Source organism: Microchirus variegatus, assembly GCF_963457635.1.
Source record: "Microchirus variegatus genome assembly, chromosome: 2".
Taxonomy (NCBI): Eukaryota; Metazoa; Chordata; class Actinopteri; order Pleuronectiformes; family Soleidae; genus Microchirus; species Microchirus variegatus.
In genome coordinates, this window is record NC_139803.1 from 37,379,156 (window position 1) to 37,406,937 (window position 27,782).

General features: G+C 41.6%; 1 protein-coding gene across 4 annotated transcripts in view; it reads right to left on the reverse strand.

The window, feature by feature from the left end:
• Nucleotides 1–27,782, reverse strand: part of nlgn2a (neuroligin 2a) — a gene marked incomplete at its 3' end in the record, with an annotated part of 103,494 nt that overhangs the window by 65,687 nt on the left and 10,025 nt on the right. Inside the window, exon 2 of one of the 4 annotated variants that reach the window (XM_083910593.1) lies at nt 11,531–11,584. The exons of the other annotated variants lie outside the window; for them this stretch is intronic. Coding sequence (XP_083766719.1) covers nt 11,531–11,584 — 54 coding nt within the window. The remainder of the gene's footprint in view (nt 1–11,530; nt 11,585–27,782) is intronic. 4 annotated transcript variants of the gene reach the window in all.

Consider the following 27,782-nt stretch of genomic DNA (forward strand, 5'->3'; position numbering starts at 1 on the left):
ATGATATGGATTGGGAAACACTGTTCTATATTAATGTTCCTTTCATTTTTTTTTTATTCATTTTTTTATTACCACAGATGGGCAAGAAACCAAAAATGTATTTTTAAAGACATTTTAAAGATAGCTCATGACGTGGGTTGAAGCAAGGAAAGTGAGATAGTCTAGTCAACACACATTGGCAAAATTATTGCGGCGATTATCAATGTCCATTTTCTGAGATCCTGCATGTAAATGCACACGTGTGTTCTCTCTCTCTATTTGCCCATTTTCCGCATAATGAAAAAGTATCAACCATTTCCACCAGCGCTCATCCTCTGCTCCCCCGTCCTCGTGCAACCTCTCATTATCCCCAATCCTCTCCGTCTTCTTCAGGCTCTCTACCCTCCATATGCACCCCTCCTCCCCCCTCCTCCTCCTCCACCCACTCCCCACTCCTCTTCTATAACAATCTGGCCATTAGTGGGGCTGCCATCCCAGCCCTGGTTTTATAGGGTGTCTGGGATCTAATTGGGACTCAATGAGAATGAGAGTCGGTCGCTGTGAGGCCTCTTTGACACAGGCGGGGATCCAGAAACTGGCTTCATCCTCAGTGCCGTTTTTTGCAAGAAAGAAACCTGTATTTATTTTGTTCACCTTTACGTTGGAGCACATTGAGCTTGCTTTGACTTCAGAAAACGTGTAAATATAATGCATGTTTTGGACAAAATGACATGGTTGGCACCCTTCACGATATAGTAACTGTGTTGTTAGGAATTACGTTGATTTAAAACCTATCAACGACCAGTTGCGAGCACTGAAACTGTAAATTGTGATCAATGACAGACGATGACTTAGACACATATATGACCTCGCATTTTTAACCATTTTCATTCATCTTTATTTATCCTACTGTTACTGAGATGCTACAACAAGGTCTTTTACTGAGATAGGAAACATAATGTCTCTTTGTGGTTGCTGTGAACCTCTTTTATGTAGATTTGCATCCACGTTGTGTCTGTTCCTGATCCGTTTTGGTTGTTTTGCATCTCTCATTCCCTTTGAATCCCTCTGTAGTTGTTTACATTGGGGTTCTTTCATATCTATAGCTTGTTGTTTCCGAAAACTGGGGGGCGTTTCTCTCATCGAGATCGGTTTGAATGCGCTTGTTTGAACACAACGTTCAACGCCCTCTCTTGGCGGTCTCAGCTCGGCTCAGACCAACAGTGCTGTAGCAACAGAGAGAACTTTGGTAAACAGAGCTTGAGCTACAGAGTCTATAGGCTAATAAATGGGCGACGTAACCAAGCAGCTTACCTGATCCGGTGAATAGGTCCCCAGAACACGTCTCGTTATCGTCATCAGATATAAGGCACTGCTTTCAAGGCGTAGACTAGTCGCTTGCTTCACCCTCTCATGCCCTCCATGATAATCAGGCCGTGTGTATTTATTTAGATTTTTACAGCTGTAGAATTGTCACAAAATGTTCAATGAGTGAGTTTAGGAGTTACGGTAGTGAGAATCTGACGTCACAAACGTGTGACGCGCCGGTGTATCTCGTCTGTGTTCCGTGGAAGTCCAGCGGTTCTACCGTAATGACAAGTATATGAGCACAAAGCTCTATTTCTCTGCTCTCCGGCATCCATCCATCCATCTTCTGCCGCTTTATCCTCCACATGATGGTCGGGGACACCGGGTTGCTGTGCCAATCTCAGCTGACACAGGAACAGATCGCCGGTCCACAGTTTTTGGAATTTTCTAGATATCACAAACGGTCCATGAGTTACGGTAATGTGAAGTACGCATGCCCAATCCTGTCGTTCACAGAAGGGTGAAATTGGAAATGTTCATATACTGAACGCTCGTATATCGTCACTCGGAGATCGGCAGATGGCAAATTTCCGACAAAATTCGGACGGACTAGCGTTGAGGGGCATGTCGAGTCCGGACTGCATCGTGAAAACGAATCAAACTACGGTTTAAGTGCAACACTGGAACATATTACTCCACTGGATGGGAACGAAATACAGGTATGAAAACATCCTTCCTTTCAAAAACAGGAATATTATCTTCAGACTGACCATGTGAGAGTTTACACACACTTGTGTAGCAGTGCTGTGTGAGTCTACAGCTGGAGGCCATTTTTAACACGCTAGTACAGGGTGACTTTTGAACAAATGTACACGGATAAATACAAAAGCACAACCTGTTTTATATAAATTGTTCATGTTTTGCTCCCATTCTTGTTTTTTTTACTTGCAAACTACTTGGAACACGCACACGGACGCTTTTCTGTGTGTTTTGCCGTTTGCTACCTCGTGGGAGTGATATATTCCGCTACGATATACGAGCGTATGAGTTTGTGCAGGAAGAGCAGAGAAACAGTAAATTGGGTATAGAGAGAGCCGCCGCCGCCGCCATCGTCGTCTCTCCACTCACACGCCACTGTTTCCATTAAGTAACGCTGTCAGCGCTGCCACTACCCACTGCTCTCCATCTCATACATAACAATACCGCCTTAATTGGGATGCTACTTCGACAGCAACAACACAATCCAAAGTGCAAACACACAAAATAAGAGCGATAGAGAGCTGGAGATACAGCAGCAGCAGACGCCGGTCAGAGTGACTTTTACTGTTCGTAACGTAAAAAAAAAAAACAGTCTTAGCTCGACATAAAACTGCACGCATGCGTGTGCGGTGCACAGCGAGGAAAAAAAACAATATATGATTCATCTCTTCTGCAGAGTGTGTCGGTGCAGTCTTGAGTGTGTGTGTGTGTGTTTCCTGCTGAGGAAACACACACACGCACACACACACACCGTTTGAGCTGTGATCTGCCAGAAACCTGCTGTCAGTCCACCGCAGGGCGGATACAGTATGTGCTGGCGTGAGAGCGTGTGTTCAGCAGACATCTTTACATCCGTGGAGAGACGGGATACGACTTATCTGACAGCAATTCTGCTTTTTTTTCTTTTTCTCCCTGCAGCACAGAAACTCCTTCTCTGTGCGTAATTGGCATTCAAATTAATCTGCAGCGCACGTGGGTTTTTATTGGCTTCAGCTCGGATCGATATCAGTGCAAATATAAGACCCAGGTGCACCTGCCAATTCTTTCTCCTAGTTTGTTCTCTTTCTTGCCAGCTGTTATCCTCCCTGTTAGCCGTGTTAATGTTTGTTTCCGATCCTTACTTTTGGATATTCTCATGAATATACATTTAACTTACCTTCTAACCCAAGGATGAGAACCTATACTACTATTAAAGGTGCCATATGTAAGAATGTGGCCAAAAGCTGTTACTACATTCAAATTCAAAATAAAGAGGTCTTTTAGGTTTCGTTTTCTGACGTAACTGGCAACCCGTGGTTGCTCGGCAGCTGAGACTCTACTCACTGCAATGATTGGTAGACGGCGGTAGGTGGCGCCACATGCCAAAACATGATTTCAAAACATAAACATGATTTGCAGTCTGCAAAATATTTTTTTTTTTATGCAAATATTTTGTCTGTACTGTTGTTGTTGGTGAGTTCAGTTTGTTATATGAACATTATCCATGAGTCTCTGTGACATATTAGGAGGATTTTATGGGCAGTTGCTTTAGATTTATTACATAATGCACCTTTAACTATGAACTAAATCTTTAGCAGGAGAAGAGAGGGGACAAAGGAAAGACAATGCACTAATACTGTAAAACACCAAGATAAAACTATCTATTGTTGAGCCCTACTTTTACTTTGTTGATGTCCTGAGACAATAGCATGTGGTGAGGGTGTTAAATGATTAAGTATAAGTGATGCTGGACTCTCCTTCATACTGGATATTAAGTAACGGTTCACACTTTGGCATTTAAATGCATCCTTGGTACGTCTTCTCTCCTGCGACCCACTTACGATCCCATCTCCCTCTCCCACTTTGCATGCAAAAAAACACATGCAAACATAATCTTTTTTTTCCGCAGATCCAGTGTCCGTTGTGTGAATTTGCCACAAACAGGCAGCAAGAGAAGGAGGACGATTGACAGAGCGATGAGGGCCTAAATGAATATAAGCAGTGCAGCATCTTTGTGTGTTGTTGTGCAAAATCAGGCACAAGTACATAATATTACCGTTCTTGTTTTGCAATGTGCAACGTTTCAAATGCAAATGCTCGTACAGTGGAGTTGACGTTGTGTTCCCTAAACTTACTGCATGGGACAACAACTTTTTTTGACGGACACCTCGCTGGCAGAACTTACTTACTGTGCAGTTAATAATTCAAAAATACACAACCGGTTGATCCTGATACAGTCGGACTAAACTAAACAAATGATAATTTATACACAAGAGCAAATGTTTCTTACTGTTTTAAGTAAACCAGACATTTTACTCGAGTTTACCACTGTTCAATAAGCCAAAAACGGTGCCCAAGAATAAAATGTATTCTCCACGAAATTGGACAAAAGGCAGGAAACATTTCTGCCAATGTTTTTAGCTTTGGGAAACGAGACTGATCTCGACTATAACCGCAACACTCTCAGTATTCTGTGATCTACCCCCGCGCGCCTGCTGAGAGGAACACTCTGCGATGCAATTCGACATATTCCAAACTTCATTTGTTTCAGTGAGCACTTTAAAGTTTATTGATTTGGACTAAATAGACCTAACACAAGCTCTTGGACAGCTCAACGCTGGCACCGCGGTATTCACTGAGGCCCAGGAGTGAAAGGGGAGCTGAGCTCTGTCCCCGAGTCCCTTATAAACGCTTCATACGACGATAAACCCAGCCAAGTTGGACCAAAAAAATTCGAACTAATAAGCAACGTGGCACCAAAACTCCCTCCGTCTCTATCACAGTGCACCTTCTGATTGTCTCCATCCCTGTCCTTTTCCCCCTGTCTCGTCACGGGGGGGTTTTCAAGCTCAATAAAATATTATCCATCAGCGTATATCCTAGGAGTGGGTGAATTCCACCTGATATTGACACAACCTTGACACGATGTGGGCCGCGCGTGGAGGTAATGGGGAAAGCAGGGGAAAGCTTCAGCGGTAAATAACTGACAGGTCCGCAGAGGCACAGAGAGAGACAGAAAGAGACGGGAGATTTGAATCGTTGTGTTAATGTAAAAATAAAGTTGCTTTGACAGGACTGTTGATCCTGCGCCGGAGAAAATTCTGTTCTGTTCTGTATCTTTCGTTGTTGTACACCGCTGTCTAAAACAATGTGTGTGTGTGTGTGTGTTTTCTGCAAAATCCACATCATGATATTTTGAGTGCTGCTTCTCACAGTTTTTTTTTTTTCCATTCTCCTTTCATCATTTTTCAATATACCCCTAAATCCTGTCACCTCATTCCATTCAAAATCCACTTAGAAAGTAATTTGTACTGAGCATAAAAGGATGTAAAACGTGTGCATGTGAAGCCCGTTTCCAGGTCATGCTTTTGTCGTCCTTTTGTATTTTTGCAATTTAGAGATCCGGCTCTTAAAGCGTGTGTTTTGTACATTACATTGATTATTACCACTGCGTCCGCGGTGAAAAGCCTACAGGACATGTGGCGAGATTACTCTGGGGAGCCTCTCTCTGACCACTCCTGATTATACAGAATAAGATGAAAGATGTGTCCGTCCACGCAGAGAACGGCCTTTTCCAAGTGTTTCACATGAATCTGTGAGAACACACACGCACAACAGAGAAGACGATATGAAGAGATGCAGCGTTGCCCAGAGGCGAGCGGCGTGTTAGCAGAGTTATGACCACGGTGGAGACGCTACATAACACAGAGAGACACGGAGAGGAGGGGTCTGATGGTGGAGGTGAGGAGGAAGAGAGTAAAAGGCAAGACAGGAAAAAATGCATCGATGAAGATAGAAAACAGACTGAAAACTAACATTCTGCAGCCATGGAGATTCATATTATATTCATATTATGACTTAAAGGCACCATATGTAAGAATGTGGCCAAAAACGGTTACTACACTCAAATTCAAAATGTTTTGTTTTCTGACGTAACTGGCAACCCGTGGTTGCTCGGCAGCTGAGACTCTACTGACTGCAATGATTGGTAGGTGGCGCCACATGCCAAAAACATGATTTCAAAACATAAACATGATTTGCAGTCTGCAAAATATATTTTGTTTAATGCAAATATTTTGTCTGTACTGTTGTTGTTGGTGAGTTCAGTTTGTTATATGAACATTATTCCTGAGTCTCTGTGACATATTAGGAGGATTTTATGGCCAGTTGCTTTAGATTTATTACATAATGCACCTTTAAGATGGACTCTGCTCTCCTGAAAACCAGAAATACTGTTGTCAGGTTTTCATTAAAAGAAATGTTCAAAGATTTGCAGAAAAGAAAATGTGCATTTAGCGGCGTTTAGGGACGTTATTTATAAGCTTCGTTTTACTTCCTTCAGTCATAAAACAATCTTTTGAATTTTCCTTCTATTTCTTCTGCGTTCAATCGCTAAAATAGTTGTATACACTGTCCCTGATAAATAAAATGAAAAATGTAACTGTGAATTGGTTTTTTTTGAAATTGCATAATTCCACTCTAACTAGCAGTAAGTCATCTCATATTGCTGTGTTATAAAACACAATAACAGACGCTGCAGTTAAAAGCAGCTCACATCCATTAGATTAGGCTTATTCACGAGAGGAAGAATAACAAGCTCTCATTTTGTTTGTTTTGCAGCCGGCGACATTAGGGAATCAGTATAAAGCTGCGCTGATCAATACTTTTATATTAGCAATGGCTCGTGTGATTATGTGTCATGTGAAAAGAAAAGGGGGTCACTCTTAATAACAATGCCACAGCTAATAAATACAATCACCACTTCATGTTTAGACGAGAAGTTTTCTGGCCGGAAACTCCGCTCTCATTGATCTGGTTTCAGTCATTTCTTTATTTTCATTTAAAGCGACCGAGCTTTGATTAAAAGCCACTGTAATCAGTCCAACATCATTAATATTTGTGTTAATATCAACAGCGTGTTTACATCATCTCAATGAATACACCTTTATAATCAAAGAATATCACCATCTTACTAATACTCATAAAGTACTGCGTTAGGAGCTGCTCGGAAGTAAAACACGTCCGTACATTACTTCAGTCCACGTGTGAGCAGACGGCTTAAAGTACTGCAGAGTACGTCTGTGGGAAATTAGTGATTCTGCAACAGCGCTAACTCTAGAACCTGTCTGTACTTTGTGTGATTAATGATATCCAATATCACACCGTAATTAAACGCCCAGCTGGATGGTTCATATTCTCGTCTCCACCAGTCATGAGGAAAATTGACTGCATTATTGGGAAAAGCCAAAAAGCTGCTTTTGATCACATCATTACATCATCTACGCGCTCAAACGCTCGGAAGAGAAACGACGGCGATGTTTTTACCTTTCGAAAGGTCGACGAGGACATCGGTCAGGTGTGGGGGGGGGGGGGGGGGGAACAGGAAGAAATAATCCTGACAGTAAATTACATTAATTACATTAAATAGTAAATAAGCAGCATTTATGTAGCGATACATGGACGACTTTTAGATGTTTAAAACGTAAAAATCACAATCACGGTCTTATTGAAGTGGCTGCAGTCTGGAAAAAAACTACTACTTTCATGTACTTAAACACACACTATATGGATAAAAGTATTCAGACACTTGACCATTACACCAACAGAGACTGTAATGACATATTTACATACAAATACATACATTTAACATGGAGTCGGTCCCTCTGTTGCAGCGATTGGCGCATGGAGCAGTTCGGTACGGCACGTATTTATTTGCGTTTCCATTAGGAACAGTACCAACATATCCAATTCCCTTGGGGTATCAGAGAAATGGTAGAATACGGGTGGAGAAGTCAGCTGATTGGGCGACAGAAAATGGTCACTCCCTTGTGACCGGGGCTTCCTTCTACGTCCGCAGTCTGTTCTCACACAAATCTTGACGTTTGTTGTCCGTTGTGTTGTTGTCACGTTCGATGTAGTTGTCCGTCGTCCGACCGGACACTACGCATTTTGCAGGCACAGTGCACAGCCACCCTATCCACCAAGTAAAGGTACCGTTATCAGTCGAAACACAAGCCTGACCGAGGGCTTTACCGTTACAAACCAAACCAAACTATACCATGATGGAAACACAGTTTCCACTCTTCTTGGAAGCCTTTCCTCAATATTTTATGAAGTGTTTCTATGGGAACTTGTGTCCATTCATTGTGGAGAGCATTTATGAGCTCAGGCACTGATGGTGGACGAGAAGGCCTTGCTCGTCCAATCTCCAGTTCCGGTTCATCCCAAAGGCGCTTGATGGTTTTCCTCACCAAAACTCAACCAAACCATGTCTTTATAGGCATTTCTTTGTGCACTGGAGTACGATCGTGTTGGAATAGAAAAGGGTCTTCTTGGAACTGTTGCCACAAAGGTCGAAAGGAAGGCATCGTCCAAAATGTCTTGGTATGCTGAAGTGTTAAGTTTAACTGGAGATAAGAGGCTTAAATACCTTATTTATTGACATAATATCTGGCAGTTCTGAAGAACACCGACTGGTGCTACTTGGACACATCATCAGTGATGAACCTGGGGAGTCATAGGGTGTTTTTGGTCTTTGGTCATCAGTCCCAGTCAGGGGTGATCAGTCCCTGACTTGCGTCCAAGTGGTGCATTTAACCACAGATACCGGCCTCCAAAATGTTTTTCCTACCATGCAGTTCTTTCACTCCCAGAAGTTGCCATTGCATCCCATTTCTTCAACTGGCTCACCACCAAATACTTTTGTCCATGTAGTAGAGACTGCAGATCGGAGTCCTCAGTTCCCATAGTTTCCCATGTTTCTCAGGCTACTCAAACCAAATACATGTTCATTTTAAACCAGTGAAACATTGCGTAGGTAGTACATTCAGTTCCTGTGAATCCGCCCTCCAAAATCTTACACACTGGACCTTTAAAGATGATTAGTGATCATTATCACTTCAATTCTTCAATTTCGTCTTGACCAAAACAGGTCAAAAATACAATAAACTAATATTTATTTTAGTCATGGCCGTGACTTTAGATAAAAATGTGCAGTCCTGTTTATTATATTATATTATAGTAATATAATGGTGCATGTTTTTCTATGTGTGTGTGTGTGTGGGGGTCAGAACGAGGTGACATGGGAATATTATGTTGTAGGTTTGGAGCTCAGGTGGCTCTGGTTTGTCTCTGATCAGAGCCGACTCGCGCCGACACACACTCTTTCATGATTACAGTCAATCTCTTTCAGGTTTGCAATCACCTCCTCTACGCACACAGACACACACACACACACACGCACACAAAGACAAAGGTTCATCAGTTTTGTTGTAGGTCGTCACTGAGCAGCTGTCGCCCTGTCCTCGCTCACATCTGATGATGCAGAAGCAGAGAGCGAGCGGCTGCTGCTGCTGAATGAAAACTGGGGGATGTTGCACTTCTTGAGAGCCCAGTGTCTACTTTTTCTTTTTCTTTTTTTTTTTTACTTGAACAGAACAGTTTTTGGACATGTTTTTGTACGGCCTGGATTACAGAGCATGCCAATTAGAAAAAGGCGGGTTGATTCGCAGCTGAAAGAATGAGGACAAAATGGCGGACAGCAGGGCGAGAACAGTGCTGGACGCGACTGTTATCGTGTTTCGCTCTCTGGCGAAGAAGCCAATTTCAGAGGGTTTATAGCAGGGCAATGAAAGATGATAACAGTCGCTGTAATCTTGTTTCTTACACTGGGAACCTTTATTTGTGCAACAATTCAAACTCTGCCGGCAAACTGGAAACACATCGTGTTGCATTACTGTAGTTTCACCATTATTAAAAGTGTATTTTTTCCATTTTTTCCCCCTGCAAACAAATGAGCAATTGCTTGGACAAAAGCTGCTTTTGTGTCATTTTCAAGTGTCGTTCCGAGTTTTTCCCCCAAACAAAACACGTTTATCTTTTAAAAAAGAGAGAAAAACGTGTTTGTGTTTGGAGGATTTAAGTGTCCACATTGCATCCACACTAAATCTACATCCAAACAGAATGTGCCGTCACATAATCCCGCTCGTTAGTGCACATTTTTAAACTCCGATAACAACACATTCACACAAGTACGGGTAAGTATAACGGAGGGTGTGGACTGTGCTATGAAAGGAGGCTTTAAAAACAGGATGTAGGTGCATCATCATGTCTGATCACTGATGTTTTTTTGTCTTTTAATGGGAGACTCTTAACGGGGCTATAATGGAGGAGATTTCCTTTGAGAGCAGGTTTTATTCATATCCTTATGCAAGAAAGATTGCTATTACTCTATCCTGCGAGTGTTTATTAGTCTTCTGTGTTCCCATGTGAGGACATTACGCTCATATGCTTGAGAATCACCCTCACTATTAAAAGCAGTTAAGTATCTTTTTTTGGTTTTATTCAGAGACTCCTGTTTCCCCTCCCCCCCCCGGTGCCAGAAATGAATATCAAGTTGAACTACGGTAACTAAGTTAGCGTAAAAGAAATTAGCCGCTCCTAATCGAATGAGGGGTAATTAAACGTCACGATGAGAGATGAAAGATGGATTTGCGATGGAATGAAAGGTGTCTCGACCGCTCCGACAGTAGAAGAAGAAGAAGAAGAAGTTGTGTCTGTGCACCGCGGGCGTTTGATCACCAAGAAAAACCCCTTCGTGTCAAACATCCTCCCGACTCCCGACATCAAAAAAAAAAAACACACCCTCAAATCAAAGAGCATCACTCACGGAGCGAGAGAAAGACTCACTCCCTTTCACCGAAACAGCAGAAAGTGAAATATGGATCAAAATATCGTCTTTTTTTTCCCCTCCAAGAAACACGTCCGAAAGAACGAGGGTGGGGTTTTTTTTTTGGGAGTGGGAAACAGATGAAAGTGCAGATTAAATCACCTCTGCAGTGCATGTGCTGCAGGTGGGAGATCCATTAGCACACGTCTGCGAGTTCTCCGTCTTTATTCCTGCAGCAGATTAGACTCCGATATTCCACAGTGAGGCAGCGAGTGTCCTCGGATGCTTCCTGCACACTTTCTTCCTCCGAGTCGATGTTATCACCATTGACGTAGAACAAGGCTATCCTCACATTTTTGCCCACGTACTCCGATACCAATTTAATTCTTGAGACGTGGACCGCGGCGCAATAACAATGCCTCCCGTTGTGCACGCTGGTCTCAATAGGTGCTGAAAACAAGTGTTTGTTTTTTTTGGGGACAATAGTTTTTTTGTTTTTTTTTCCAAGGGCACAGCGGTGATGACGATCATGTCCAAGGCTGTGTTTTATCGGAGCGCGAGCTTCATCAGGGAGAACACACAACAGCCTGTAGATGGCTTTTTAATGAAGGGAAGCTTCCATCAGCCAGGTGTTCTAATCATCCCAGGTTACACAAGGCTATTGATTTGCATTTAAAAAAAAAGGGCAGCAACACACATACTTACAGTGTCATATCCAACAAGAGGTGTCTGACGTGTGTGTCTGTGTATGTGTGTGTGTGTGTGTGTGCGCCTGTGTACACATCCCCCAAAAAGACTTCAAAACAAGAAAAAAGGAAAAACATGCAACAAAAATACCTTCGTCTCGAGGCTTGTTCATTGAAGATTCATCATGTTTTTTTGTGAGCGGACCTAGGGTTAAGAAAAAAAGGGGGGAAAAAGAGAAAAGAGAAAATTCAAAAAAGATTACTGGCAAAAAACGGAAAAAGAAGAATGTCAAAAAAAGAAAAGAAGCAAGAGCAAAAAGGACAAACCAGCAAGAGTTACTGTTTCTTTCTTTCTTTCTTTCTGTCTTTTCGTTAAAAAGAGTACAAAAACAAAAAACAAAAGGCATCACAGACACAGATTCATCACAAGAAAAGACACAAGATCAAAGAAGACTGATTTCTTTCTTCCCCCCTGCAGAAGAAAATGGCTGCCATTGTTTTTTTGTCCCCCCCCCTCCCCTCCTCGCTCTCTCCGTTTAAACCCCAGTTTGTCGAGCCCTAGTTTTTGTGGGTCTGTGAAGGTGTGAGTGAGTCAGTGTGGAGCAAATCTGTGTCCTCACACCACGACGGGACCGGGGGAAAAAAAAGGACAAAAAAAAAGCAGGCAAAGAAGACGACACCTATAGACGAATCACACGTTCGGGGTCCTGACGCTCAAGCAAGTGGTGTTTTAGTAGTGGAAGCACGCAGGAACGTTCAAAGGGCTGCTGCACAACATGAGTCAATTAGACCTTTTTTTTTTTTTTTTTAAAGAGACCACAAAGACACCTTTAATAAGACGACCACTGCTCAGCACATAGACAATGACCCAGTGATGGTAACAGGCACGTTAAGCATGTGTCGGATAAAACGGGGCACAGGTGCTTCACTCTCTCTCTCTGTGTGTGTGTGTCATTATTTAGTGTTTAAACCAGAGCGCTGTGTTCCCCAGGCAGGTAAATAATTACTCAGCACAACAGCGGTGTGTCAATTTGAAATGACAAGTAAGTGTGACGCTAATTGTGCAGAGGAGAGCAGGTAAAAAGGTGAGTGTAATTTCATCCCTCCCCCCCCCCATCTGCCCACTGGCTGTTTGTGGGAGGAAATTAAGAGCGGAGGAGAGGAAGTGAGCGGTCTGACCAGGAAGGGGAATATTTCTATTGTTTTATTTTGACAACTGGCTGGTGTCACGTTGAAGGTTTCCTGCTACGTGAGGCGTTCAAAGAAAAACACTCGAGAATCGGTCGTGTTTCACTTTCATCCATCTGCGTAAAGATTGCAGCGAGAGAAGCCCGGTGGAATATTCCATTGGCAATAATAATAATAATAATAATAATAATTTGAAAAACACGATTCCACACAACACAGTTGGCCCTCTGCTTTCAGAAAAGGAAGTGCTGCAGCAGAAGAGGATGAAGAGAGAGAGAGAAAATACTCCAACTTTCATCACTTTTATCTGATGAATCCAAGAATATCGTACCCAACATAAAAAAAAACAATAAGTGACATAACAGAAGAGAGTCTGCTGCACGGCACCGGCCTCAGAGCGTAAACACGACGGCGGCGGCGGCGGGCGGCATCGGCACACAATATTTGTCCATTATTATCCCGGGGGGGAAGCCGGAGACACACGAGTGAGCGCTCGTTTGGAGAGAGGTGCTTTAAAATAAGTGAGCACAAACACAATGTGACATTAAGTGACATCCAAAAAAAAGGCCTGGATTTCAAAGCCAAATATTTAAATGACTATGAATGTAATGGCGATGACTAAGGAAGCAGGGTTTTCCCAATCCAGGATGCACAAAAACATAGAAATTAGGAAAATGGAAGGCCTGGAACGACAGGGTTAATGTGGAGAATGATGCTATTGTTTTAGTCTGGTGTTTTTTTTACTTTTTACAACCCTTTTTCAACATGAAAACTGATATAAAGTTCACCCTTGACCTTTAAAATAGCAAAGAATGAAAATAAAGTTGGAGTTTTCAAGTGTCCTTTTTTGTGGTCTGGGGGCTAAAAAATCAAGCAACCATCACCGGGGCCTGGCGACACACGGAGGTAAAGTGAAGTTTTAAGAAGGAACAAAAAAAAAAAAACAACCTCAGCTTGATTGACTTCTTTTGTAACGAGCAGACTCCATACCATAAATCAAGCTGCAGTGAAGAAATAAAGAAAGAAATGCAAGCGCCGGCTCCCTTTTTCTTTTTCCAATCAAAGGAGTCTGTGCAGTTTGATTGGGAACTCCACCACGCTTACATCAACCCCCCCCTCCTGACACACACACACACACACACACACACACACACACACACACACACACACACACACACACACACACACACACACACACACACACACACACACACACACACACACACACACGCACCTCAAAAGGTAAACAGTGAGAATAAAAACCCAGGGCTTTGATTGAACCCTGAAAATCACTTGTGACAAAAGGTCATGTGTTGTTATAAACCACAAATGAATAAGAAGAAGAAGAAGCCGTTGAAGAACATATTTATTTCACAGCTCTCTCTCCTTGGCAACATCGTCTCCCCGTATTTTTTGTCTTTCATCAAAGAAGCGTTTATTAAAGCATGAAAAAAACAGACTTTTATGCCTTTTCTTGTACGATCTACTGGAAAAAAGACAAAAGAAGAAGCAGAACCAGTATGAAAACATCCTGATAAGGTGAAGGGTCACCATGGAAATATCAATAAAGGGCTTTAATGTAAAGTATAAACAGCATCCTTTGATTCCATGCAGTGGAGAGTGACAGGAGTGTAAAGCATGTTTCTACCTTTCATGAATACATGATGATATATACAGTATACAAACACAATATATATATATATAAATATATAATAACACATTATAAGCAATGATGCAGGACACATTACGTGAGTATATGATATCAGTGCCAGCTCTTACATCATTTCTATTAACTTTGTGCTTTAATAGCATCATTATTATGAAGAGCTTTTACCCCGTTTACTCTAACGCCACGGTTCTCAAACTGTGGCGCGTGAACCACCAGAGGTACGCGAGAGCTTCCTCTTCTGGTCACCTTTTCTCTATCTTAATCTAATTTAATCAGATTTCACTATTCCAGTTAGGGCTGCAGCTATCGAATATTTTTGTAATCGAGTATTCTTTTTCAGATTAATCGGATGCAAAATGTAAAATGAATATATATATATAATTTTTTTTTTTTTGAAGAAAATATTATTATTGTTATTATTATTATTTTTTAAATCTGATTAATTGAGGAATAATCGGTAGAATACTCGATTAAAAAAAAATATTCGGTAGCTGCATTAAATCAGCTAACGTCTACGTTAGCGTGTGCCGGAAGCGTTAGCAACTGGATGCTATCGGCTTGAGGACCTGCTATTGTGGTTGTAGTTTACAGAGGTTACACTGCACCTTGTTGGCTTCTTGTTTAAGCGTGAAATGGTGCCACATTTTTGGACATTTTCTGTTTCACGCTCCGTCTCCACCATCGCGCTAGCTTAAATCCGGATGTGCGTCTGCTAAAACGGTCCGTGCGGAACAATGATCCCTCAAGATAGGAATTAAACGAATACTCGAGGCAGAGTTTTTGCCTCGAGGAATTTTTGTAATCGAGTTACTGTATACAAACTACGCGTCTGCCATCTTTCTTAATCTTTCGTCATACATTACACAGAAGATACGTGATTTTGTCTCGTGTAATTAGAAAAACCTTAAAAAATAAAGAGTTTCAACACACAGTGAATGAATACAGGGGATTTATCACACATTTCATTGCACAAACACTAAACACGGCGTATCCTTTCCTTGTCACACGTCAGTGTTTTAAATTCTGTGGAAAAAGGCCGACTCCTCCGTGTTAATGGATGTTAGTGTGTGTGTGTTGGTGTGTGTGTGTGTGACAAATGTTTATGTAGAGGCACAAGAGTAAGTAGGTGTTGAGTAGCTTGTTTATGCGATGTGTGTCGGCCTGGCATGATCTACGAGGGAAGGGAAGTGTGTCTGACAGGCTGTGAGTGAGCGTCGGCCGTGAATGAACGACGGCTATTTAATTCTGTAAAAAAAAAAAAAAAGACAGTCCGTGTGTGTGTGTGTGTGTGTGTGTGTGAGACAGAAAACAAGACGAGGGGGCGGTGGTTGTCATTGTCCTCCAGCTAAAATATCACAGCAGAAATGGGCTGGAAATCCCGGTAAGATTTGTGTGTGTGTTTACCCTCTTATTATCACACACTGCTGTGTTCTCGGTCACTGAACCACACACGTAAATGTGTGTGTGTGTGTGTGTGTGTGTGTGTGTGTGTGTGTGTGTGTGTGTGCAGTCGGTCAGTGAGTCAGTGAGTGGGCAGGTCACAGATGTGACTTCACTCTGCAAACAAGCGTGAAGTTCATTTTTAAATGAATGGCAGCTAAACTCGTGTGTGTGTGTGTGTGTGTGTGTGTGTGTGTGTGTGTGTGTGTGTGTGTGTGAGAGAGAGAGCTGGTGTTAATTTAGTCCAAGTCTTGTTTCAGATATCCTTATTAGTCTTTGACATATTTTGTCATTCACATTACTTTTTTGTTCATTTTAGTCCACTCCATGTTCTCCTGTTTCCTCCCACAGTCCACAAAACAGGCATATTCGTGGATTAGGGCAAATTAGACACTCTATAAATGGACCTATATGGCCCTGTGATGTACTGATGGCTTTATGTCAGCTGATTAAGTCGAGTAAAAGTCTCATTATTTTAGTCTAGTTTGAATCAAAAGAGAACCAAACATGTCTTAGTCAAGTTTTAGTTAAAACACTTGAGTATTTTCTTAAGGACAAAATAACATTCACTCATTTCTGAGATTATTTCAGTCAAACAGTGTCTCAAATATGGATTGATCTCAGAAAAAAAACCACACTTTAATAAAAGTATCCGGTTTGCTGATTTAAGAGACGCAGTCTGATGTTTATTTTTTATTTTAGAACCAATTCCAACCAGAATTCAAATCGGTGGCGTTCTTGCTCCGTGTAGTTTTGTGCTGCAGCCACAGGGTGGCGGCGGCAAACAGCACGTACCAGGAAATGAAGCTGCTGCACATGAACTCTTTTCGTAAAAACATATTGTGTCGAAAATAAAGAGAGATTTTATTTCATGTGAAACCTTTAATCTCGCGTTTTTTCCCTCAACAATAGCACGTTCATTTAGTCGTACATTGGTGCAGTCGCGTCATCGTCTCGTCTGATGAGTCCAACGGTCACCACTTAGAAATGTTATTAATCCGTTATTAAAGTCACAATTAGTCACACGTTAGCTTTCTGCTCTCGTATCATTAAGTCTCTTTCACCTTCTTTTCAATGTTGAACCTCAAACTTCATATTTTATGCTGAAAAAAAGGGCAAAATAACATGATTCTCAGCTACTACGTCAAGGCTTTGTGCACCATATATTCATCATTCTGAGTTTTTTTTTTTCTCTCTCTCGCTTACTTTGTGTTCAGGTTGAGTCACAAGACCACAGGGACATTTCCCTCCCCTCCCTCCCCTCCTGTCCATCTCACTCACACTGCACAGTGACCTTGCCTGTAGCTGCATTAGGTGAATAATAGGCTTTTTTGGGGGGGATTTCAAAGTTCGAGACAAGGACAGATGAGGCTGTCATGATCCTGCCTGTTTGAGTCCAGCCGCTGGAAAATGACCAGCACGCTTAAGTTTACCAGCTCTCACAGGTCACATCTTAGGGCGTATGAACTTACAAGTTTGGATTTGGCACCGGAGAGAGAGAGAGAGAGAGAAAAGTGAGGTGAATCTGAAAAATTGGCTGCATCTTCATACATTAGTAAGTGATAACTCTTTGGGACTATGCCGCCCATCGGCTCATCTTTAAATATTCAAATAATTAATAAGACAACAGCAAACTCACTTCTGCTCTCTCTCCCTCTCACTAATTTGAGCTTTAAAAAGCAGCGTTCTGCTTGAGCTGCCTTTGGCCCGCTTTGATTCCTTCTCTGGAGAGAGAGAGAGTCAGCGTGCACATAAAAAAAATGGGATAAATTAAATATGTGCGGATGGTGGATTCTGCAAATGTATTCAACGTAGTAATATTTGAGGCAAAAAAACAACAACAACGCTGCGCTAACTGTAATTTTGGAAATGCATTCGCAGTTTCCCGAAATAACAGCACATCGACAAGGGATCGACGATCGTGCGGGTAAACAAGAGCGTGGAGATGAGCGAGCCTGACATTATGTATATGTATATGTATGATAAAGAACAGAATTCAATCACTAAGACTAATGACGAAGCGTCTTCAGGACAAATGCATTAAAAAGGCAAATCAGTTATTTCTAACAGATGTGATGTCTGAGACTCTAACGCAGACGCTATAATACTGACATTAAAACTGATATTAAGTAAGAGTATGGTAATGTACGTGCTGGACACACTAAAGAAAGGCTCATACAATTGTTTATATTTGAAGAAAAATAGACCCTCTTCTCCTTTTGGGCTCCTAGAAAGCCACTGATTTGGTGCAGCTTACATCATCTGTTTCCAGAGGTTGTTGCTAGGTTACAGGTAAAGAAAGAAAAAAAAAAAGAATAAGGTAAAGGAGAGCAGAAAATGTGGCTGCAGGTATGCTTGTTCCTCAAAGGTTAGAGGTATATATGAGGTATCAGGGATTTAAATAATAATGAAGCTCTCAAACGATATTGTTGTTTTTTTTTTGCATCTCCACTTTACCTCCTCTCCCTCTTCTCCACCATTCTTTTTCTTTAAAGCTGACTTCTTTCTCTCCCTCTCTTTTCAGTCTCCTGACGCCTCATTCTCAAGCCTCACATCGAGAGTATGTGATGCATCGATCCGGCCGAGCTGAAGGGGCAGAAACAAGCAGACGGAGAGGAGGAGGAGGAGGAGGAGGAGGAGGAGGAGGAGGAGGAGGAGGAGGAGGAGGAGGAGGAGAGTGATGCTGACAGAGAGATTTTCTTTAAGACAATATGACGGACGTAAACAGAACGTGAGAGAGGCTGCTGTTTAACCTGGTCTGAGAAAAGAGGAGGAGAGGAAGAACGATAGAATGATAAGGAAAGAGAGGATGTTTGTAGAGAAGAAATCTATGTGATTAGATTTGTATCAATAGTTTCAAACAACACTTTTTATAAGAAGCCAATGCAACACTTTATGAATTGAGCAAACAAAAATTTACCATAAAATCAAAATACACAAATTGCAAATAAAATATCAATTTAATATTTCAAAAGTGTTGTATTTTATTAGTTTGAAAACTTTGTTTGCAATGATCGGAATTTTGCTCTTCACGCTCGTTGATTTGTTCTTTGCGCCGTGTTTTTCTCTTTGTGATTTTGACAATGGGCGGGTCTTAGGAAGCTGCCTGCTGATTGGCTACTGAGTTTAACAAGTTTTCACCGTTGACATCCGACAAAGTATCTAAAATATTTAGTAGTATAAGCATTTAACGTTTATAATCTGACAAAAGTGACATACTAACAATTATAAGTTCCTCTGACTACTTACGGAACATCGAGCTGTCGCTCCAAAAACTCAGTAGCAAATCAGCAGGCAGCTTCCTAAGCTCCGCCCATCGTCAGAATCACAAACAAAAAAACAAGGGAGCGCAAAGAAAAGTGTATTTTCAAACAAATAAAACACAATGTTTTTAAATGACCAAAAATCGATATTTTATTTGCAATTGGTGTGTTTTGATTTTGTGGTTAAAGGTGCATTATGTAATAAATCTAAAGCAACTGGCCATAAAATCCTCCTAATATGTCACAGACTCAGGAATAATGTTCATATAACAAACTGAACTCACCAACAACAACAGCACAGACAAAATATTTGCATTAAAAATAATATTTTGTTTTGAAATCATGTTTTGGCATGTGGCGCCACCTACCGCCGTCTACCAATCATTGCAGTCAGTAGAGTCTCAGCTGCCGCGTAACCACGGGTTGCCAGTTACATCAGAAAACGAAACCTAAAAGAACCTCTGTATTTTGAATTTGAATGTAGTAACCGTTTTTGGCCACATTCTTACATATGGCACCTTTAATTTTTTTTGGTTTGAGAATATTGACACAAATCCAATTCCATAGAAATCGACGGTTGACACGAGGAAACACAAAGAGATTGTGTGAAGCTGAGGGAAAGACAGAGGCGTACAGAGATGTCCAGACTGGGGGAAGACAATCTGACATTTACCAAGTGTTGATGATCGAAGAGGCGTGAAGGTGAAAGTAATTTTCTCCCCAGACACACAAACACACACAAACACACACACAAACACACACTCTCAGGATCAACTATCCATGCGTTCATGCCTGCACCTCATCAACAGATGAGTGCCTCAGAGTTTAACTTCCTGCCTGAATCAGAATGGCTAGATTTTATGACTACACAGCTGTTACAGAAATATTAAAGGATTGGCAGGAGCCTCACAAGACGTCTGCTATAAATCCTGCTCCTCTCAACCGAGAATACTGAACACAAGTGGAGAGCGGAGGAGCTGCCGCATTAACATTTTATGGAGTGGCCTAAAAAAAGAAAAGAAATTCAATAGTTACATTACTTCATATGTCATGCCGAGTCCCCAGTGTAAACACTGCTCAGAACTTTTTAATGAAAAACACCCCAATTCCGCACATTGATTTCTACTGGTGAACTTCAGCAGTGATGAGTGTGTCTGGTCGCCATGGGTGACCGCCCTCGTCTGCATCAGGTAAAATAAACACGCGGTCGACGGTGAGGTTTAGGTTTGTGTTTCCAAGGCAATGCGTGGATTAAACAGTTATTGGTTCTGAAGTTCAATTAAACTAAATTAAAACACCAAAAGACAAACAGCTTATTGATTTTAACTCACATGAAGCACGTACTAATTTCACAAGCTACATCAACCAGTTCACATATTACAAGTCGAGGTGTAAAACAACAACAAAATAAGAATATTTGTCTGCTGCAGTGTGTTTTTCTGAAAATAATTGTGCAAAAGCATCTTTTCCTAAACCATAACCAAGTTTACTTAAAGGGGAAGTAAGTAGTTTATAGTGCCATCTAGAGGAGAGGCTGAAATTTACAACAAAGACCTGCTGCTCTGCTCACCCCCTCCCTTCCCTGAGCGATACGGTATCCGCAGCTGGTCAAATGTCGTCCTCGTTGTCTTTCTCCATGTCAGCAGATGAGGTTCGTGAGGTGAGGGAGAGGGCGAGCTACCGCGGCCGTAGCAGACGAAGCGGAGAGAGAGGAGGCGGGACTTCCGCTACAAGTAAAGAGACGCTTGATTTGTTCTCTCGCGTAAATTTCTCGTAATGAGCAGACGGAGACGAAAGGTCTAGCCTGGCGAGTTAGCAAGTCGTCAGATCAGCTGCTTGTCTTCGCCAAAGCGATGCTAACAGAGGATCAGCACATGCGAGTAAAACAGCGGCAGTGCTTAGCCCGGGGTCGTACCTATGTTCCCTGTTTTTCCCAAAAAAGGTCCAATGTTCCCCACATAGGACCCTGGGAACATAGGTACGGCCCCGCTTAGCCCCTGTTAGCATAGCTTCGGCTTTGTTGTTTCTCACTCACAGTTGTCACAACTGCTCGCGACTGTTTAATATGTGCAGTAATATTATTTGCTAGACTTTTGACACAAATCTGACGCCATAAAACTGACGGGTATCCACGTGAACACGTTTCTTCGCTAAAGTTGAACAAACCACGCTGCTCGGCCTGTTCAACGGGCAAATTTGTGTACATTTGTCTGTATGTTAACTCCCTGTGCCGTAAATTAGCATCAAACACAGCATTTAGCACCTAACTTCCTTCTTCTGGGATGCAACATTAGCGCTAAGAAGCTACAGCAAAGCTGTCAGAGCAGAATTTTAACTCTTGCTCTGTGTGTGTGTGTGTGTGTGTTGAGTCATTTCCCAGTCTCAATAGAGTGATTCCCTCGGCTCCAGAAGTGATACGATTACAGGAGAAACTCTCACTTCATCTCCCATGACACCCTGGGTGTGTGTGTGTGTGTGTGTGTGTGTGTGTGTGTGTACGGCGCTCACACTTTGTCTCTCCGTGTAAAAGATAAGCGGGTAAGTTTGAGAGGAGGCTGCTTTTTAACCATTCTGACATTTGCAGTTCTGCCAAGCGTTGAAGAGCAAACACTCCTTATGTCGTCTGATGTACGGAGGAGAGTGGACGAGGTCGCGGGAAAAAACAAGGAGAGATATGGCCTGAGTGTCAAAATACTAAGACAAGCTCAGCTGCTCTGTTTGATGTTTATTGCGCTTCTTCATCTCTGAAGGTAATTTCTGTGCTGTTATTGCCATTTCTTGCTGCTGCCCATGAAGAGACACAAAAGAACACATCTGTGTGTTTGTGCGTTTGAAAACCCTGGGCTTTTTCTTTCTGCCCCGAAACAAAAGGTTTGTTGTTGATCTCTAGTGCAACGACCCCTTTCCTGTGGCCCACGGCCGGATTTTAACTCATCTTGACGCTTTAACAACAAAGTATTTTGAGTCACTCGAAACACGAAAGTTTCTCCTTTTCACCCAAGAACTCTACGAGTCCCTGATTATATTTCTTTCTGGGCCATTTTTTTTATGAACTGTTATTTAGACTTATGAGAACATTGTGCTGCGTTTTTAATGGTGTGACACAGTGTCCTCTTAAGGAGAGAATGCTCCAATGCTTTGAGGGGAAAATCCAGATTTTTTTTCAGGACCAAAACATGGTTATCATCACTCTAAATTCAGCCAGAAAAGATTAAAAACAGGAAATTCCTGAGGAAATGTATTCCGGTTGTGTGGGAGCAAGTTTGGAATTATTTCCATATAAATATGATGATTTGCTGATTTTGTACTTGTTTCTAGAGCGAAATCTCTTGGCCTTCAGCAGCTGTGGTGGCAAAACTCTACAGTATTGACTACTATGATGATCGACTCTGTTGATACTTCTACTGCATGTCTGTCCGTCCAGGGAGTGGATCCCTCACCTGTGGTTCTCCCTAAGGTTCCTACCCTTATTCCCTGTTACAAGGGTTTTTTCCCTGGTAGTTTTTCCTTACCCTGTTCGAAAGGTCTAAGGACAGAGGATGTTACCAACCCTGTGAAGTCCCGTGAGACAAACTATGTTTTGTAAACTAAAGATTGATTGATTGATACTTCCATATAATATATAAATAGTTCCATTTAAAGTGAGACTTTGTAGCTTTTGCTGCTGCTCGTTTGCTCCTAAACACGGAAGACTGTGGGACGTCTGAGCCGACGTCAACCTGTAAGTGATGAGCTGTGCCACTTCATAATACCAAAGGATTTAAAACTACAAATAGGCATCGTTAGAGCAAACAGCAGCTCCGGCGCGTCTTCATTAAAAGTGTTTTGAGCACTGCACTGGGGGAGCGGGGACACAAAAGAAGTGGAGCACAAAGCTGGGGACTTGAACCTTTGCTGTCTTTGCTCCCTGCTTTCAATCTAAATCCATCTCGTCCTCCACGACCACATCAGTCTTGTAAGAAGAGCTTATTCCGCTGCAACCGGACTTAACTTCAAAAGGTCAAAGGTCCACAGGGAGCAGCGAGATGCATAAACGTGACAATTCATCTTTAACCTCCCATATGCTTCCCTTAGATTCCCCATCTCTTGCACCTTACGTATGCCAGCGGTGCATATTTCCAATAAAGAAATATTCCGCTTTTAAATATGCCTGCTTATAGTGAGTAATGATACCATGTGCGACGTTCCAGTTATGCTGATTTGTCTCACTGAGGTCTTCTAAAATAGGATTTAAATCCTGTTAAATGCAGAAATAAAAGAGACCTCAGGGGAAAAAAGGAAGCTCCGACAGCAGTAATAAAAAGAACATGTTATTTTAAAGCTTTTGGACTGGTCAATTGCGATTGCGCTCTCACTCGCCCGCTCTCCATTGAAGCCATTTTACGTTTTCCAAGCTGCATCATACAAACAAAACAAAAAAAAACACCCAGCAATGTATTTGCATTTTTGTCACCCAGATAAAAAAAACCTGGAGCCGCTGCATTCACTGCACCGTCAACAGGGAACCAACTTACTGAGCCTTAACAACAACAATAATATGTGAAGCTTGAGCTCAATATTCACTGTGTCATACTGTAGATTCAAAATGTGACCAGGGCATTATCACAGGAAATATTAACCGAAAGATAATACCAGGAAAATAACTCGGAGTGCACCGCGTTTAATTGACATAGAACACACAAAACAATCAACATCGTGCACCGTTTTAAATTGCAATTTCGGTTTGAAAACAATCAACTGTTGAGCCACACTTAATGAGAAGTGGACGCCGTCAAACTGAAAAGTATCAGATGTAAAAGAATATCAACACATTTCTCTCTCTCTCTGTGTGTGTGTGTGTGTGTGTCGTTGGCAGTGAACGGTGGACGAGTGGGAGAAGAGCGTTTTAGTTACAGTGTGTTCTGTGGCGCTGTCCATGGTGCTGAAATGTGACAATGCTGCGCAACACAAGACACATTATAATAATACACTGACTTTTTAGGAGTAATTTAAACGATTATACATACATATGTGTATATATATATATATATACATATATATACACACACACACACACACATATATATATATATATATATATATATATGCTACCGGAAAAGTTAAAACACGGTCTGAAAAATGAGAAGCTGCAAAGAACTTTATTTTAAATTGTTAATACACTATTTTAACATGTAGTTAATTATAAATAACTGCCAGATATTGAAAGTTAATCTGTTAAAATGGGCAAAATCACATTTTCTTGTTAAAATAAGCATTGGCGTAGGTGTTAAAGGGTTAATAATATTGCTCTGTGTAGTGTATGTGTGTGTGTGTGTGTGTGTGTGTGTGTTATATTTCATGGATTAGACTGAATGTACCGTCATTAATACCCAGGGTCAGGTTAAACCCAGCAGCAACTAGTGATTAATTGCGGCGCTTGGACGCATTGACTTCCTCCTTTGTTAACGAATCTACACACATCGGAGGAGGCGGAGGAGGAGGAGGAGGCAGAGGAGGCCTTACCTCTGGATAACCTCCTGCTCTCCCACTATCTCTTCCTTCACTCCCTTCTTTTAATCTTTCCTCTTCTGCCGCCCCACACACATGCAAGAGGGCAATTTGCATTCACCGCCACTTGCCATCGCAGCTTCACAAGCCCTAAAGAGACGGCTCTTTGAGCTACACTGAAAGAGATGGGTGAGTGTGTGCGTGTGTGTGTTAAGGGTTAAGTTAAATATCCACTGTGTAAAAAGTCAAAAGATTTTAATTTGGCAGAATTTAAAGATCAAATCGTGATACTTATTACTAAGTGTACAAGCAACTTGTTTCTCATTACTCCAGAATGAGTCTTTTCAATGTATTAATCAGCTCTATACAGAGGCGGCCACTATACCTTTAATTCTATACGTTTAACCGTTTAACACATCAGCCTCAAAATGTCCGTGTGGAATTTGTTTTGCTTATTTTAACCATTAAAAAGGGCCAGAAAATGTCCTGTGAGTCCATTTTTTGGCCCTTATTTACAACTTACTGCATGTTAAAATAGTGTATAAACAATTGAGAATGAAGAAAAACAAAAAAAGTTTTATCGCGAAAAACACAAGTTGTACACAAACACCAGATTGTGCATGTTAAATTGTTACATTTGAACAGTATTAAACATATTTAAAATAACATTTGTTTGTCTGGTGACAAAGGCGTTGATTCTCCAGATCCTGCAACAGCACGAGTGATACAGCACTTTACCGTAATAACATGATGGTTTTGATGAACTTCTCAGCTTTCAGCAACTGTTGGAATTGTTCTGATAGCACAAACCGTCGTGTAATTACGGTAATGCAAAGTGCGCTGGTCTGTGTTAAAGTGTTAAAGGGTTAAAGGCATGCAGTTGTGATGGTTAAGGTTAGGATAAGGGGGAATGCTTTCATGTCCACACTGAGATAGATGTACAAGAATGTGTTTGAGAGAAAGAGCTTAAGACAGAAACATTTATGTATGTGTTTATATCACATGCATCTTCAGTAATTTAGGCTTCAGGCAGAAAAGACTCATCTTTAATCCCCCACCTGAATTCTCCCCCTCTCCCACCATACACTGCACAGGTTGCCAAACTCTTTGATCTTCCTATATCTTCTCCTCTCAAGGTTATTTAGAAACAAAGACTCTTTTGGCCTGAGAAAACTGCTTGTTTCCAGTTTCCATGGACGCAGGATAACACAGGTATACGGGACGCTGTGCAGAAATCATCACTTTTTTTCTCTCCCTACAAGCTGTTCTTTTATTGAAGTGCAATATTTTTATATTTAGCATACAGGCATGAAAATGATCCCTATTTAAAAAATATGAAATAACAATGTCTAATATCAATTTCACTCCGCTTCAGAGTTATAATTCAATACATTCTTCTGCAACACCGCACTCCCCTCTTTCTACACTTGAGCTTATCTCCATTTCACAGCGTTGCTTGGTAATTTTCAAATGATGTTTGGGGTCTCATTAGAAAACACACGGAAAAGCAGAGCAAGCTGACCACGCTGCTGCTGCTGACTCGGCGACGCGCCCACTGTGAACAGTATCAATAAACGGGAGGATTAATTCACCGAGAACTGATGGTGGTTTATGACTTTACAGTACATGACAAAAGAGGGAGCGATGTTAGAGCGCCGAGGTGGCGGGGATGGGGGAAAAAAACACCGCTTCAGCACAACTCTTCCATTGTTACAAAAGCACAACGCCAATAAAAAGGTGCATGTATAATATCATAGGTATAAATAAATCCTCCAGTTTCTTTTTAACATGTTTTGATGCATTACGGCATCCTTGAGTGTCTTGAAAGGCGCCTTCAAATATAATGCATTATTATTATTATTATTATCATTAATAATAATAACTCTTTTACAAGAAGCTGGAAGAGAAGGTTGACAGAATAGTGTGGAATCCAAACTCAGCTGACATAGGGGGATAGGCGGGGGTTCACCCTGGCGAGTCCATCACAGGGACATATAGAGACAAACAACCGTTCAATCTCACACCTATGGTCAATTTAGTGTCCAATTTACCGGATAAAACTTGTTCCAACTGGGTTTTAAAGCGTCTTCTTGCTGCAGAAGCAAAGAGAGCTAACCACTACAGCAACCGTGTGGCCCCTATAGTAGCTTATTTCACATGAAATGTTTATTTGGTAACACTTTAGATCAGGGAACGGATATTCGCCATTAACTAGGTGCTTAGTAACATGCATATAAGTAGCATACTAGCCCTTTATTAGTAAATATTAAGCATTTTAAGGAAATTTTAATTCTTGTCGTCATAGAGGTTAGGGTTAGGTGCCAAGGGTGCATTATGTAATAAATTTAAAGCAACTGGTCATAAAATGCTCCTAATATGTCACAGAGACTCAGGAATAATGTTCATATAACAAACTGAACTCACCAAAAACAACAGTACAGCCAAAATATTTGCATTAAAAAAAATATTTTGCAGACTGCAAATAGTAGAGTCTCAGCTCCCCAGCAACCACGGGTTGCCAGTTACGTCAGAAAATGAAACCTAGAAGACCTTGGTTTTCTGAATTTGAATGTAGTAACCGTTTTTGGCCTCATTCTTACATATGGCACCTTTAATACACGCTTAATGATTACTAATAAAGGGCTAGTATGCCCTAGTTACTGGTGAATATTGGTTACCGTTTATTTAATAGGCTCAGGTTCATCAGACTTCATCAAATCCAATTAAACGCACTTCATCTGTCCCCGAGTCGAATCTGATGTTTCTCCAGATTGTGCTGGAACGTCGTTACCGAGGGCCGAAGCCAAGAGAACATGGCCGGTAAAAGCCTGCAAGCTTATTGTTTAAGTACTGTTGTAAAGTCAATCCACTCTCCCGAGCCTAAGATCATTTAAAAAGGAAGGGGGTGGGGGGGGGGTCTGTCTGCGGCTAAATACTGTTTCCTGCCTCCATTGCTTATCCAAAGTGTACGGTGATGATTGCGAAAGCTGTGAGGTGGAGAAAAAGTGAGGAGGGAGGGAGGGAGGGAGGGAGAGAGAGAGAGAGAGAGAGAGGGCAGGGAAGCAAAATGGTGGGATTGTGAAAGCAGAAGACGGATGGAGAGGCTGGCACTGCGTGAGGCGGAGCTATAATAGCAACGGGATGAAAGGAACACAGAGGAAGAAGGGGAGGAGAGACAATCAAACCGATGACTTTCATTAATGCGACAAAGTGTGTAAAAAAAAAGAAAGAATGCAGAGATCATTAGGATCATGTGATGTACATGAACACACCCATTGGATGCTAAATCGCAGCCACATACACATACACACACACAAACTCTCCTCAACTCCCACCCTCCCTCCTCTCTATCCATC